General features: G+C 39.9%; 1 protein-coding gene across 2 annotated transcripts in view; it reads right to left on the bottom strand.

Moving 5' to 3' along the window:
- Nucleotides 1-5551: 5551 nt before the first annotated feature.
- The window catches only part of WDHD1 (WD repeat and HMG-box DNA binding protein 1), a 58883-nt gene continuing 47502 nt past the window's right edge, over nt 5552-16932 (bottom strand). For both annotated transcript variants that reach the window (XM_084877443.1, XM_084877444.1), the window contains exons 24-26: nt 15734-15864; nt 10767-10905; nt 5552-6275 (exon numbers count right to left, since the gene is read on the bottom strand). In XM_084877443.1, the coding sequence (XP_084733569.1) occupies nt 6075-6275; nt 10767-10905; nt 15734-15864 (471 nt within the window). In that variant the 3' untranslated portion in view covers nt 5552-6074. The remainder of the gene's footprint in view (nt 6276-10766; nt 10906-15733; nt 15865-16932) is intronic.

Raw genomic sequence — 16932 nt, 5'->3', positions numbered from 1 at the left:
TGGCACTAACCACAAGCAAACCTCCAGGGGGAAAAAGGCCACACTTTAAACTGTAGGCTTGAGTTATTTTTTGTTATTTAATATTTTTAAATTGATTTTTAAAGCACAGAAAGAGAGAGACATCAATGTGAGAGAAAAACATCGATCATCGGCTGCCTCCTGTATGCTCACTACTAGGGATTGAGCACACAACCCAGATCGAACCAGCAACCCCTCGGTGCATGGCATAATACCCAACCGAGCCAGAGTGAGCTGTTCTTTTTAAACATCTCTATGGAATACTAAGTAGGGTGGGGGTGGAATGCACAGAAAAAAGCAATAATGACATGCACCAAATGTTAACAGTGGTTATCTCTGTGTATTAGAATTGGGGATGATGTTTTTCCTCATTCTTTCCTGTATTAAAAAGTAGGTACTACTTCACTGATTTTACATTGAGGGTATGGGGGAGCTAAAGAGCACTTTGGGGAAAATTTTTAATATGAAACATGTTAGGCAACAATATTGTGTTAAATTTCTTGAACATAAACATACAGTATCCCCATAAAAGACTATGTTCCTAGGGGATACCTGAGGGGTGAAGTATCATCACACATATTTCAAATGGTTCAAGAAAGACATTGTTTATAAAGCATACATGGGAATATGTCAACAATAAGTCAATCTAGATAAAGGGAATACCTGTATTCATTGTACTATCTGAAATTTGCTGTAGATCTTTTATATATGAAAGGTTAAGCGACCGTCCGACCGGTAGCTATGACTCACACGGACTACCAGGAGGCAGATACTCAACGCAGGAGCTGCCGAGCTGTGGTGCCTTGGCAGCAGTGCTTCTCAGGTGATGCATTCTGGAACCAGAGAGGAGGGAACCCATTCCAGCATTCATCACCTGCGAACCACCCTCTTGCAATCCGGGACTCCTCGGAGGGTGACAGAGAGCTAGTTTCAGCCCGATCCCCACAGGCCAGGCCAAGGGACCCCATCTTCCAGGGGATCCCACTCACTCCACAGACGCCTTTCGAGCTGCAGCGATACCCCAGTGTAGCTGGCCGGGGAGTGGCCACAAGAGGTTGGTTCCAGGGTGTGTCTGGCCTGTCTCACTCAGTCCCACCCCGCCAACCACCTTCTAATTAATTTCCTTTCAATGTGCACAAATCCGTGCACTGGGGCACTAGTCTATATATATAAAAGGCTAATGTTAAGTGTCCCTCCGGCCATTCAACCGGTCACTATGATGCACACCACCATCAGAGGGCAGATGCTCAACGCAGGAGCTGCTATAACATGCACTGGCCATTTACAAAGAAATGACACCGCAGACCAGGTGCCAACAGTCCAACACTAGTCTTCCTCCAAGTGGGACACATGCCCCACCACCACCCTGGAGCAACATCCCACCAAATTGCAGCCAACACTGCCGAGACCCCATGGAGCAAAATGTGGCCCACAACCCAGCCCAGCCCTGAAACGGTAGCTGTGGGTGCCGGGTAATGACATCAGGTAGCAACGCCCGGCTTCCTCTCCTAGCAACTAGCATCCTTGGAGTGTCTTCAGCCCAGGAACATGACTTGCTTTATAGTCAGGTGCAAACATTTTACACTTTAACCAAATATCTGTGAAGTGTTTTCATGTGCCTCATCTCATTTGATCCTCACAGAAGTCCTGGAGTGGACAGATAGGAGATTCAATGGAATCCTATTTTCTCTTCATTAGCCAGAAAATAGAGACTTAGAAAGTTTAGAATTTGACCAACTGAAAAGAAGAAATGGTGGAACTTGAAAATGACTTCAGATTTTCTCACTGCGCAGAATATAGTCAAACACTGCTAGTTAAATATTTCACCCTTTGTTCTCCCTGTGTGATCTACAATAACAATCTGCTTTGTGTTGATATTTACTGCTGTGTTACTGACAATTACCTGAAAGAGAAGTTGGGGTGCTTCACTGGGCTGGAAAAAGTTTAGCTAAATCAGAAAGCAGGTCTAATTAAGCAAGTTTAGCTATATATATAAAGCTCTCGCTGGCGCCAATTGCATGCATGTTTCCATCTGTCATTGTTGATCATGAATTTGGTTGACACTTCTATTATAGAGAAAGGGTGAATAGCAATATTAAAATATTTCTTCTAATTAATTTCTTTTCAATGTGCATGAATTTGTGCACTGGGCCACTAGTTTAGAAATTTAAAAGGGGGGGGGGGATTACATCTAAAGTAATGAGAAATATGCAAATTGACCATACCTCTGCAATGTCCACCAGCCAATCAGGAGTATGCAAATTAACCCAACAAAGATGGCGGGTTAATTTGCATACACAGACGCAGAGTGGCTGGGGGTGGGGTGGCCACTTGCGTGCACATCGACACTAAGCAGCCTGCATCCCAGGGACAGGTGTCCTCAGGAGCCAGGCCACTCTGAGCCTGTAGGTCCACACGTAGGCCCGGAGCAGCTGGGGTCCCGGAACAACTCCCAGCCACTCCAGGCCTACGCACACAGGTGTGGAGCATTCGGGGAAGGGGAAGGAACAGCTGTTCCCACCCTGCAGCCACTTACATGTGCACCAGCACCAAGCAGCCTGCATCCCGGGGACAGGAATCCTCGGAAGCCAGACTGCTCTGAGCCTGTAGGCCTGTGCATAGGCCAGAGCGGTTGGGGTCCTGGAATGGCCCCCAGACAGACTTATGCGCGCAGGTGTGGAGCAGTTGGGGGCAGGAACATTCCTAGGACCCAGGTGTTCTGAGCCAGCACACGCAAGCGGCCAGGGGCAGGGTGGGAACGTCTCCTGCAGTGAGCACGCGAGCAGAAAGCAGGGCCCTGCTTGCCTCTGGCCCTGGCGGCTAAGAGCAAGCAGGCCGCCACAGAGAGCAGACACCAGGGCCTGCAGTGGCATCAAGCAGGCAGGTCCACAGAGAGAGAGAACCACGGGGAGCAGGCCTAAGCCCTCAGTAGACATCCCCTGAGGGCTCCCAGATTGGAGAGGGTGCAGGTCGGGCTGAGAGACCCCCATGCATGAATTTCATGCACCCCTAGTCCTTCTATAATAAAGCAGCTGGAAAACAAAGAAGTCCACAAGACAACCAGCCACTGATTAAGATGCTTTCTACATGGATGGGTCTCATCCTTTTGTCTAAAGCACGTGTGTCAAACACAAGGCCCGCGGGCCAAATCCAGCCCGCCAGGCCTTGCAATGTGGCCCGCACCGCGCTGTCATCACTGCACTCCGCTGTCAGTTTATGACATTGTCAGTTTATGACTGTTCAGTAAACCATTCGGCCCGCGATTTAGGCTGGATTTTAGATTTTGGCCCCTTCTCTGATTGAGTTCGACACCCCTAGTCCATGTTCGTGGCAGTGGCTCACCACAGGCTGCTGCACCGATAGGAGAGGCTGTAGATTACCAGAGCTGGCAGATATAACCCAACGCTCACTCACGTGCTCTCTGGAATAATTAGATAATGCCCTTTTCATGAGTGTGAAGCTATAAAATGATCTCATCTTTGATAAGCTTTTGCTACTGGCAAATAAAATTAAGCCATGACAAATTTCTACAGCACATAATAAGCTCAGAATAGGCAGAATTACTGAAATCAAGATGGTGGGTAATAAATTATTTCCATTTTCTACATTAAGCACCAATTCCCTGAAACTTTTTTATTTTTTAAAAATATATTTTATTGATTTTCCACAGAGAGGAAGGGAGAGGGATAGAGAGCTAGAAACGTCCATGAGAGAGAAACATCGATCAGCTGCCTCCTGCACAACCCCTACTGGGGATGTACATGCCCTTGACCCGAATCGAACATGGGACCTTTCAATCCGCAGACCAACACTCTATCCACTGAGCCAAACCGGTTTCTCTATCCACTGAGCCAAACCGGTTTCAGCTGAAACTTTTTTTTTTTTTTTTTTTTTAAGAGGTTTAATCTTATACAGCAAAGGCATCAGGATAATGGTTTCTTGGTTTCAATGTTCTGATTTGTAAGTTAAACCAAACCAACAAAAAAACCTCCCTTCAGTCAAATAAAAGTAGAGGATGAAAAAAACCTTTTGCAAATCCTCGGTATTATCAGGTTCCTATGGATCTGAAATAGAATACTTAAGGATTATATCCTTAAGTATTATACACTGTGCACAATAAGCAAGTTGAGGCAATAAAAACAAAAAATGTATGTCTAGAAACATGCTTTCCAAAGTATTATAAATAAACCTTTACTTCAGGATCTTGAAATCAAATCGTACTCACCATCAAACCAAATGACAAAGCAAGATGAAATAGGCACTATGATGATAACAGCTGACATTTATATTCAATATTACTATGTGCCAAGAACCAAGTGCTTTTATCTCATTTAATTCTTACAACAATCCTATGAAGTAGATACTATTATTATACCCCTAGATGCCCAGTGCCCAAAATTTGTGCATGGGTAGGATCCCTAGGCCTGGCCAGTGACAAGGGCCAACTGGAGCCTTCCTTCCCCAGCTGCCAGTCAAGGCCTTCCTTTGTTCCATGTTGCCCCCTGGTGGTCAGTGCACGTTATAGCAAACAGTTGAACTGGTCTCCAGGTTGAACTTCAGAGGGGACACTTTGCATATTAGCTTTATATATCTATATCTATCTATATCTATCTATCTATCTATCTATCTATCTACCTACCTACCTACCTACCTACCTACCTAGATAGATAGATTATGAGATTTTATAGGTCAATGGACAAGGGCAAACTTACCCAAGGTTATTTAGCTGGTAGGTATTGCAGTGGTTTTTCAAACCTGGTGTTATGTTTCCCAATACTAGATACTAATTAAAATATCAGAATTGTATTCCTTCCAAACCTCAATCATCACGAGATAAAGAATATCCTTTGGCTCCTATATATCAAATTTTTTAAAAAAATTTCTTTATTGATTAAGGTCATTGCCCCCCCCCCCCCTTGCCCTCACCCCCCTGTTGTCTATGTCCATTGGTTAGGCTTAGATGCATGCATATAAGTCCTTTGGTTGATCTCTCCCCCTTACCCCCACCCTCCCCTACCTTCCCTCTGAAGTTTGACAGTCTGATCGATGCTTCTGTCTCTGAATCTGTTTTTGTTCATCATATTTTGTTCCTTTCAACATATAAAACTATCCTCAATTTTGAACTACATGATTTTATTTTACTACTATTCACCCATCCCCACCCCTGTACCTTGCCCTCATTAACTGGCTGTATTTATATTAAGCTCTACTTAGAATAACAAAAAAACTATGAAATAATTAAGTCTTGTTTCTCAAAATAAAACAAACATTTTCTCTAATTTTTTAACTACTCTCTTATCAAGGCTTCAGACTTGCTCAGAAAAGTACCACTGATGCTCATAACCAGAGTACCTTACCAGGAGCACATCATGCTGGTGGCAGACTATCAAAACACTACCTTCAATTCTTCACTTTCATGTGTATGATGTATAGCAGGATGGGGCTGATGGAGTAAATGATGGCAATAAATAGAAAATATATTTTTAAAAAACATTTTTATCCCATGGAAATACAATGTTAAGGCCATAACAAGTTAAATATGAAAATGTAAAAGTTTTATTTAAAAAAAAACTAGGCTATGAGGATAATTAAAAGCCACATATGAAGAAATTTCCAAAACAAAACATCTCATCTACAGAAGTATTTACATGTTTAGGGCCCATATTAAAAACCATGGCCCCCTCAGTCCAGTATAGACAGGGAGCAGTCCCTGATAACCAAAAGAGGAAATCCCTACAAGGTATTTCAATGCTCAGGTTTTCAGACCTTGCAAATGGCCCTCTATTTGGGGGACAGAGCAATCTGTAGAAATGATAGTTTTTACACATCCCTGCTACCTCCACCATCAAACCAAATGACAGTGAAATAAGCCAATCAGAAAGACAAATACCATAGGATAAGGTAATCGTTTAGTTACCATGATCTTATAAAGGCAAACAATTTTCTTTAAACTCTTTAAAAAAATATAGAGAGTTTCCTAAAGACTTTTAAAAGTCCAGATTCATCAAAGTTAAATTTTTAAAAATCCATTACTTTCCAAAGGCCACTTTCTTACTCTATTCCTGCTTAAATGCAAAAGCTGACAGTTTCTGATTCGTAGAAAGATCTAAAGGTTTTTGCTTTTTAGGCAAATTCATATTCTCCTTTGCTTTTTCTTTCTGGTATTCAGTTTCTTCACTTTCGTCGGCCACATGTTTTCGCTTCTTTGCTTCAGCTCCATCACTTGCAGTTCCATGTTTGGCCTTGGTAGTCCATGCCTTTGTAAAAACATGGGAGGAGAAAAGATTTTTACTTAGTAACAAAGAAGTAGGAAGAACATACTTTTATTTTTCCCAAGTAACATTCCTGTTTATAAAGTAGCATAACTAGCACTTGAATTGTTAAGCTAATCGTTAAGCATTCTTATTAAGAAATTTCTTATTACTTAATTGCAGAACACATTAAAAAATTTTACATCCTACCTCGATAACGTTTCAATCTAAACTCAGCTTGTATTTAATCACATTAATTGCAAAATACTTTTAAAAATGAAACTTTTCATTTTGAGATTGTAGATCCACATGCTGTTATAAGAAACAGTACAGAAAGATCCCATGTACCCTTTTCCCAGGTTCCTCTAATGGCAGAATCTTGAAAAACTGTAGTGCTATATCACAACCAGGATATGGACATGAGCAACCCCCTTTTACTTCTACTTGGGTGTGTATATGTTTTTAATTCTCTTGTAGGTTCATGTATTTACTACCACACTCAAGGTACAGAACTTCTGTCACCACAAGGGTCCATCATGTTGCCCACTCCTCACCAAGGCCCCACCTCCTGGCAATCAGTACTCTGGTCTTTATCCCTATGACTCATTTCATCTGCCTCTTAAATCTCTCTTAATTTGTAATAGTTTCTCCTATTACTACTCCTCTATATTCTTCCCCTCTTATTTATTGTAGAAAAGGGACCCTTTGAGCTGTAGAATTTCTCACATGAGCAAACTAGATGTATGTAAATGTTTTGTGGTTTTTTTTGGTGAATTTAGATTTTTTTTATTTTTTTTATTTTTTTGTGTGTTTTGTTAGTATCTTTATTTTTTTTAAATAAATTTTTATTGTTCATATTATTACAAGTGTTCCTTTCCCCCCCCTTCCCACCCCACCCTCTGCCCTTTCCCCACTCCCCATTGTCCTCATCCATAGGTGCACAGTTTATGTTCAGTCTCTTCCCACATTCCCCTGTCCCCTTTTCCCCAAGAATCATTAGTTCACTCCCCTTCCATACCTCTGATTCTATTATATTCAACAGTTAATATTGTTCATCAGAATTTTTTTTTTTAATTTCCTTGGTTTTTAGATTCACTTGTTGATAGTTACGTATTTGTTGTTCATAAATTTTATCTTTATTTACTTTCTCTTCTGAAAGAACCCCCTTCAGCAATTCATATAATTCTGGTTTGGTGGTGATGAACTCCTTTAGCTTTTTTTTTTATTAGTGAAGCTCTTTATCTGACCTTCGATTCTGAGTGATAGCTTTGCTGGGTAGAGTATTTTTGGCTGTAGGTTCTTGCTATTCATCACCTTGAATATTTCTTGCCATTCCCGTCTGGCCTGCATAGTTTCTGTTGAGAAATCAGCTGACAATCGTATAGGAGCTCCTTTATAGGTAACCACCTGCTTAGCTCTTGCTGCTTTTAATATTCTCTCTTTGTCCTTTGCTCTTGGAATCTTAATTATGATGTGTCTTGGTGTGGTCCTCTTTGGATTCCTCTTATTTGGAGTTCTGTGTGCTTCCTGGACTTGTAAGTCCAATTCTTTCCCCAGGTGGGGAAAGTTTTCTGTCACTATTTCTTTTAGTATGTTTTCGATATCTTGCTCTCTCTCATCTTCTGGGACCCCCATGATTCTGATGTTGGATCGTTTGAAGTTGTCCCAGAGGTTTCTTACATTATCTTCAATTTTCTGGATTCTCTTGCCTTCTAGCTTCTGCAGAGGAGTGTCTTCCGGCTCTTTATGTTCCAAATCTTTGACTTGATTCTTGCGATCTTCTATTCTGTTTTTAGGACTCTGTATAATATTTTTTATTTCAGACAATGTATTCTTTATTTCTTGTTTATCCCTTTTCATATCCTCATAGGTCTCATTTATTTTATCGGCCTTTTCTAGGATACTCTTGAAAAACCTTATAAGTGTGGTTTTGAACTCTATATCCAGTCGCTTTTTGTCCTCCATTTCTTTCGTTTGTGATCTATTGTATTTGGTTTAGGCATTTCCACAGGCAGCTTTCCTGATGGGGCGGAGTTTCAGGGTGGAGCCTACAGCCTTGGCTTCCGTCAGCCCCGCCCTATGCGACTCCTGAGTCTCAGGGTCCTTCAGTACTTGTTGCAAGCGCCTCTGAGAGAAAGGTGCCCTCGATTTTCACCTGCTACCAAACAGTGTCACAGTCCAGGGGTCCTCAAACTTTTTAAAGTGGGGGCCAGATGACGGTCCCTCAGAGAGCTGGAGGGCCGGACTATATGAACTACTAATTCCTACTGTAACACCTCGGCTGCGCTCACTGCCCAAAAAACCTGGCGGGCCGGATCAGACTCCTCTGCGGGCCGCATGTGGCCCACGGGCCGTAGTTTGAAGACCCCTGGCTCTCCCGCAATGGGCCCGAAACTGGGGTTCAGTTCAGTTGGAAGTGGAGTTGGAGATGGCGTTCAGAGCAGTCTGGAGCTCCTGTCTCCTTCCCGCCAGGGCAGTCCTACGGCACAGCTGGCTGGCCCTTCTCTGCGCGCAGTGTGCGCGCCTCTAGGACCTCCTTTCGCCGCTTCCCCGGGTTCCGCCTTACAACCCAGCTCCCTCTGGATGAGCCTGGGTCCCCGGAGTCTGGCCTAGAACGGGGGTTCAGAGCAGTCGGGGGCCCAGCACAGTCGGAGTGTTTATCTCCTTCCCGCTAGGGAACGCCAGCCAGGCACTCAGCCTCTCTCCTCTCCGGCTCCGTCCCCTCCGCATGCGCCGCGTGTCTCCGTACCTTGGGCTTTTACAGCTCCTCCGCGCTTCCTTCTGGTTTTCTCCTTGCTTCTCGTTGTAGAATTTCCAGTCAGTCGACTTTCCTGTAGTTCTGGGTAATGTCCATTTTATATTTTAGTTGTATTTTATTGAAATTGTTGCGTGCGGCAGCGGCTAGGTGCCTACCCGAGCAGCCATCTTCTAGATGTATGTAAATGTTTAAGGTTTATCTTAAAAATATTTATTACAATTCTAAGTATTCAAAAACAATTACAACTTTTGCCAAGTTGCTTTTAGAAGCCATTTTACCTAATTCTTTAGAATGTTTATCCTATTATAAATGCCTAAAAAAAAAATAAGAAACACAAAGTTGCTGTCAAGATTCTAAATGAGGCCGGAGTTGGTCAGACCAGTTTCTAGCTTCCTCATTTTGCAATACCTTTATTTATAAAACCAAGTTTAGTAAGGCAAGAATCTATGTCCCTAGGTGCCCATGCTGCACACTGCCATCCCTGGGAAAGTGAAGTCCCAGGATTTAATGGATACACCACACACATTCCTTCCCATTGCAACAGAAAGCTGGTCCCAGTCTTCCTTCAGATGCAGAAATTCATGTGAGGAGCAATTAGGTACAAGCAACCAGTTCTAATTTCCATGTGAAAGACTCGAAAAGAACACTGAAAGCAGTATTCTTAGTGTAAGTAAATAACATTTATAAAAATTCTGCAAACAAGACCCTAAAGCAAGCATGTCAAACTCAAGGCCATAGGCCGCATGCGACTCACAACGAATATTTTTGCGGCCCAGCCAACATAACAGTATGTAAGAAATGTTTTTTCTTCTTCATTTTTTTATTAAGGTATTATATGTGTGCATATCTTACTGTAAGAAATGTTTTAATAAAACTTTCATAATTTAATTTTTACAATATCCTGTTATACATAATTATTAACAAACTACAACATTTGCTAATGACTAATTACTATAATCATGTTGCATTCATTTCCCTTACATGCCTTACACGCAGGCGCACCATTTCTCTCCACTAATACTAGCAGCAAAAATTTAGCAGCTGATTGCCATGTCGTTAGTCTTGGATCGACTTGTTTGTTATGGGAAACAGAAAATATTTCGCTTTTGGAGAACAAGAAAAATAGGTTTATTTGTGCTACACTTATTAATTTGTGCAGTTATTCAGTTTCTGATAAGTTAATGTTCAAGAAAAAATATTAATTTTTATTAAAGTATTCTATTATTTTATGTTAACAATTACTCATTTATTTCAGCCCTTTGTATTCAGCATGTATCTATCGAAATAAACCTACATTTCTATGAAAATTGAAGCTTGTTTTTTTTGCAGCCTATATAAGCTTTAAACCTTGTTTATTTGGCCTTTGTTAGCCTTTGAATTTGACATGCTTGCCCTAAAGTACTAATCTAAAAATGTGAATTAATTTCATTTTTACTTACCAATTTTATTTGCTTTTAATTTATAACTAAGGCACTTTTTCTTGAGATATTCCCCTAACTTATAATATGCAGGAACTTATTCAGATGTAAACAATATACCTGCCCCCAAATTAATCATTAGCAGTAAGTAATAACTACTATATATGCAAATGTCAGTTCCATGCTGAATTTTAGTTATTAAATTCCTCTATTCAAAGTTTGTTGAAATATATTCAATTTTCAAAAACAGAAGTGTTTTCTATAAGAATCTTTAAAACTTGTGAATTCACTAAGATCTCAATCACAGCAAAATATCCTTACCTTCCTTTCTTCAGTTGATAATACCCTAAATCGAAGCATTCCTTCTTTTATTATGTCTGCTTCATCTGAAAAGTCAGGGTTATCAGACAAAATATTACTTCTGTTTTCTTCCAGCCACATCTGGAACCCAGTCTTTGGCCTACAAGATCATAATCATGTAAAAAAAATGTTATATTTGAGACACGATTTAAAGTGCTTTATGATTTTTCAGGTTAGTAATCAAACACTACTCTTTACATCACCATATAAAGTAAGAGACACAATTACACTTGTTAATATTCTTTTTTTTTTTTTTAAATATATATTTTATTGATTTTGTACAGAGAGGAAAGGAGAGAGATAGAGAGTTAGAAACATCAATGAGAGAGAGTCATCGATCAGCTGCCCCTTGCACACCCCCTACTGGGGATATGCCTGCATCCAAGGTACATGCCCCCGACTGGAATCGAACCCAGGTCCCTTCAGTCCCCAAGCCGACGCTCTATCCATTGAGCCAAACCAGTTTCGGCAATATTCTTAATACATATTACTTAAAACTGCCTTGAGACTGCAGGGATAATGAACTGAAAACTTCTTTGTAAGGTCATTTAAAGTTAATGTGCCCTTGTAATTGTACTTTCCAAGTTGAGTAATTCATGCAGCAACTATGAATTCTGTACTTTCAACCCTTTTTTAATGTTATCAGGCTTAAGGTCTCCAATCTCTGGCCTCTCTGGCCCAGCAAAATTACTCCATGTGGTCTTGGTAGGTTCTTTCTTCATTTCCCAAACCAGCTATTTGCAATCTGTAGGATTTCCCTCAACCTCCTCAGCCATTTTCTTATCCTGGCCCTCTCGTCTGATCTGGGAGTGTGGGTCCTTTCTTGTATCATCATGTAAAACATGGACACAGCACACTTGTCAATTTTATTAGATTTCATCCCACACAATTGCCTTTAGTCCACAAGGGTTTAATGCAAACATTTAATATTCACTGAGTACTTTTTCTGTATATCCAGTTATTAGTATAAAAAACCTGAATCTTAAAATATTCAGTTTAATATCTAAGCTGAATTCAGAGCAATATAGGAAAAATAAAAATCATAGTTTCCCCCTCGAATTAAACTGGTTAACATAAGATAATGATTAAATGGGACACTTACTAGTAAAAATAAAATGACGATTTCTTCATTTTAACCAATCCATCTTAAATAATTCTAGCATAACAGAGATCAAGAAATTTGGTAATGTATTGCAAAGGTGGAGAAACAAGATGTGTACAAATAAGAACTCCCATATTGTTGGGATGTGTAAAATGATAAAACATCAATGCAGAACAATTTGGCAATATCTATGAGAATTACAAGTGCACATTAACTTGAACCATACAGAAATCCTTAACTACATGTCTGTGACAAATGACATTCATATAGTTGTTCGTTGCAGTACTATTTATACTAGCAAAAGACCTTTTTTTTTTTTTTTTACCAACAGAGAACTAAGTAAATTATGATATATCCATTCAATTAGTATAAAAAGGTAAAAGAAACATTGTGTAGTAATCTGAAATGATTTGCAAAAGCTGTTAAGTGGCTGAAACCGGTTTGGTTCAGTGGAAAGAGCGTTGGCCTGCAGACTGAAAGGTCCCAGGTTTGATTCCGGTCTGTGCAGGAGGCAGCTGATGGATGTTTCTCTCTCATTGATGTTTCTAGCTCTCTATCCTTCTCCCTTCCTCTCTGTAAAAAAAATCAATAAAATATATTAAAAAAAAAAAAAAAAAAAGCTGCTAAGTGAAAACCAGTAATGTACAGAACAATGTGTATGCTACCATTTCTGTAAAATGTAAAAATAAAAAAAAAATAGACCAATATTCTGGAAAGCTAAATAATAAAATATAATAAACTTGTTGCAGTCACTATTTGTGGAGAGAGGAAATGGTAGATAGGAAAAAGATTTATTCTTTTTTTTTTTTTTTAATATATTTTATTGATTTTGTACAGAAGGAAGGGAGAGAGATAGAGAGTTAGAAACATCAATGAGAGAGAGTCATCAATCAGCTGCCTCTTGCACACCCCCTACTGGGGATATGCCCGCAACCAGGGTACATGCCCTTGACCAGAATCGAACCCGGGACCCTTCAGTCCCCAAGCCGACGCTCTATCCATTGAGCCAAACAGGTCCCGGCAAAGATTTATTCTTTGTTACACTTCTTTTAACCATGTTTCTCCATGTAGTAACTATATTATCTATTAAAAAAAAAAAAAAAGAACTGCCTCAACAGTGTGATTCATTGGCTGAGCGCCAACCCTTGAACTAAGAAGTCAGGGTTCAATTCCCAGTCAGGGCACATGCCAGGGGTGCAGGCTTGATCCCCAATAGGGGGTGTGCAGGAGACATCTGATCAATTATTCTCTCATCATTGAAATTTCTCTCTCCCTCTTCCTTCTCTGAAATCAATAAAAATCTTTTTTTTTTTTTAAAGAACTAATTATAGGCAGTGACCACATAGCTCAATGGGTTAGAACATCATCCTGATATGCCAAGGTTGTAATTTTGATCCCCAGTCAGATAACATACAAGAATCAACCAGTGGGGGAGAAACCAAGATGGTGGCATAGGTAACTGCCTAACTGCAGCCTCACACAACAATTTCAAAAAATACAACTAAAATATAAAGTGGACATTATCCAGAAATACAGAAAAGTTGACTGACTGGAAATTCTACAACGAGAAGGAAAGAGAAAACCAGAGGAGCTGTAAAAGCCTAAGGTACGGAGACACGTTGCGTGCGCAGAGAGGACAGAGCCGGAGAAGAGGGGCAGCTGAGTGCCTGTCTGGCGTTCCCTAGCGGGAAGGAGATGAAAGCTCCGGACTGTGTTGAACCCCAGTTCCAAAAGCACTGAACCCCAGTTCTGAGCAAGACCCTGGGGACCCAGACAGATACAGAGGGAATCTGGGCTATAAGGCAGAAGCTCAGGGGAGCGGCGAAAGGCAGAGCCCTCGAGTCATACACATTTCACACAGAGGACAGACTGTTCATTGAGCTGCTGGATTGCCCTAGCGGGAAGGAGACATAAGCTCCAGAATGCTCTTAATGCCACTTCCAACTGCACTGAACCCTAGTTGCGGACTCGTTAGGGGAGAGACTAGACTGGTAGTGGGAGAAACTCTAGGGCACCTTTCTCTCAGAGGTGCTTGCAGCGAGTACCAAAGAACACTGAGGAACACTGAGACTCAGGAACCTCATAGGGCAGGGCTAACCGGAAGCCAAGGCTGTAGGCTCCACCCTGAAACTCCACCCCATCCAAGATGAGCACAGAAGCTCTTGCAGTTTTCCAAGTCTAGTCGAATAAGGCTGTCTCTTAGCATAGATACAGCTGATCTTCCCACCCTACCAACTCAGGGAAGCAGCGAAAATGTCGAGACAAGGAAACATCACAAACGAAAGAAATGGAGGACAAAAGGCAACTGGATATAGAGTTCAAAACCACGCTTATAAGGTTTTTCAAGAATTTCCTAGAAAAGGCCGATAAAATAAACAAGACCTATGAAGTATGAAAAGGGATCAACTAGAAATAATAAAGGATCAACTAGAAATAAGAATACATTGTCTGAAATAAAAAATATTATACAGAGTCCTAAAAAACAGAATGGAAGATTGCAAGAATCAAGTCAAAGATTTGGAACACAAAGAGCCAGAAGACACTCCTCCACAGAAGCAAGAAGACAAGAGAATCCAGAAAGTTGACAGTGTAAGAAACCTCTGGGACAACTTCAAGCGAACCAATATCAGAATTATGGGCGTTCCAGAAGATGACAGAGAGCAAGATACCGAAAACATATGGAAAGAAATAGTGACAGAAAACTTCCCCCACCCGGGGAAAGAAAAAAACTTACAAGTCCAGGAAGTGCACAGAACCCCAAACAAAAGGAATCCAAGGAGGACCACACCAAGACACATCATAATTAAAATTCCAAGAACAAAAGACAAAGAGAGAATATTAAAAGCAGCAAGAGAAAAACAGGTAGTTACCTATAAAGGAACACCCATACGATTGTCAGCTGATTTCTCAACAGAAACCATGCAGGCCAGACGGGAATGGCAAGAAATATTCAAGGTGATGAATAACAAGAACCTACAGCCAAAAATACTCTACCCAGCAAAGCTATCACTCAGAATCAAGGCCAGATAAAGAGCTTCACAAATTAAAAAAAGCTAAAGGAGTTCATCACTGCCAAACCAGAATTATATAAATTGCTAAAGGGGGTTCTCTGGGAAGAGGGAGAAAATAAAGATAAAAATTATGAACAACAAATATGTAACTATCAACAAGTGAATCTAAAAACCAAGGGAATTAAAAAATCTGATGAACAATATTAACTGTTGAATATAATAGAATCAGAGGTACGGAAGGAGAGTGGACTGATAATTCTCAGGGAAAAGAGGAGTGGGGGGTGCGGGAAGAGACTGAACATAAACTGTGCACCTATGGATGAGGACAGTGGGGGGTGGGGAAAGGGCAGAGCGTGGGGTGGGAACCTGGTGGAGGGGAAAAAAATGAGGAACTTTTGTAATAATATGAACAATAAAGATTTATTAAAAAAAAAAAAAAAAAAAAACAATCAACCAGTGAATGTATAAATAAGTGGAACAACAAATCAATGTGTTTTTTTCTCTCCCTCCCTCTCTAAAATCAATAAAATTAAAAATAAAAATAACTAACTATAAAGTATTGTCCTAATAAAATGTTTCTACAATTTAAAACACATCCAACTTATAAAAGCACACTTTAAGTAAGCAATGTAAATATACATAAATCAGTATTTGTGACTTTCTTAAAGTTAGTAAGTATTCAGAATGTCCACTACCAGTGTCAATGTGTGATTTATAATACCGAGTAACAGCTGTATAATTTTGTATTGCTGCTTCTGTATGCCTTTTATTGGGAGACTTTAACTTGAGAATACTAAATTTCTCTATGTACTGACCTTTGGTTTTCATTGTTTTGAGGACTCATAGCTGGGGTTTCAGATGACGAATTTTTAGGATTTTCTGCTTTCACTTCCTCAGTCTTATCAACTTGAGAAGTCCTTTTCTGGAAATAGGATACTGCAGATACCTGTAAAAAATAAACATAACAAAACCTAGTATGGTTTTATATGTTACAAACAAGTTGTGGAAAATGAAGAAAAGTATTTATTATAATTATTTAGAATTCTTATACCAACATGGTAAGTCCTGAAGTTCTCAACTGAAAGTAAGTATACACACACACACACACACACACACACACATTTTCAAATTCCATGTTTTCTAAATGAATAAAATTATATGAGATGGAAAAGATACATAAGAGATCTATTATATTGACAACAAATATAGAATGAAATCTGGGAGGTAAAATAAGAATACAGAACAAGGAAGGAGTAGAGCCAGGTATTACACCAGTTGTCATTAAAATGTGGGAAATTAAAAAAAAGATAGATGCCTGAATCCCCAACGTCTGGATATATATACTTGAGCCCAATGCATGAAATTCATGCAAGAGTAGGCTTTCCTTTTCTCTGGCCACTGGCAGGCACCCGGGACCCGGGCTTCCCTTGCAGCCCCAGCTTCATCAGAAAAGTCATCCAGTCTAAGAGGTAGTCGTGGCCGAGTGATTAAGGCGATGGACTAGAAAAGTCATCCAGTCTAATTAGCATATTATGCTTTTATTATTATAGATATATATATTTTTTTAAATTATTCTGAAGCAAAACCAGAATTGAGAACCTCTGCACTTGCTAGGCAATCAATTTTAAACAACAGAGCAAAAATTTCCAGGAAAAAAAACTAAATGAAATAGAGGCAAGCAAACTGGAGTTCAAATGAATGGTTATAAGAATGCTCAAGGAACTTAGTGAGAACTTCAACAATATGAAAAAGGACATAGACACCATAAAAAAATAAATAAAAAAAACACAGAAATGAAGGACACACTAACTGAAATGAAGAATAATTTATAGGGAATCAATAGTAGAGTAGATGAAGCTAAGAATCAAAGTAGAGAATAGGAATATAAGGAAGCAAAAACCACCCAATCAGAATAGAAAAAAAAAAAAAAAGGAATTAAAAAAAACAAAACAAAAATGAAGACAGGGTAAGAAACCTCTGAGACAATTTCAAACATACCAAAACTGTGTCATGG

Source organism: Pipistrellus hanaki (genome assembly GCF_964339955.1).
Source record: "Pipistrellus hanaki genome assembly, chromosome: 1".
In the NCBI taxonomy this organism is placed as follows: domain Eukaryota; kingdom Metazoa; phylum Chordata; class Mammalia; order Chiroptera; family Vespertilionidae; genus Pipistrellus; species Pipistrellus hanaki.
Note: the sequence above shows the minus strand (reverse complement) of the source record. Positions and strands in the feature narration are given on the sequence as shown.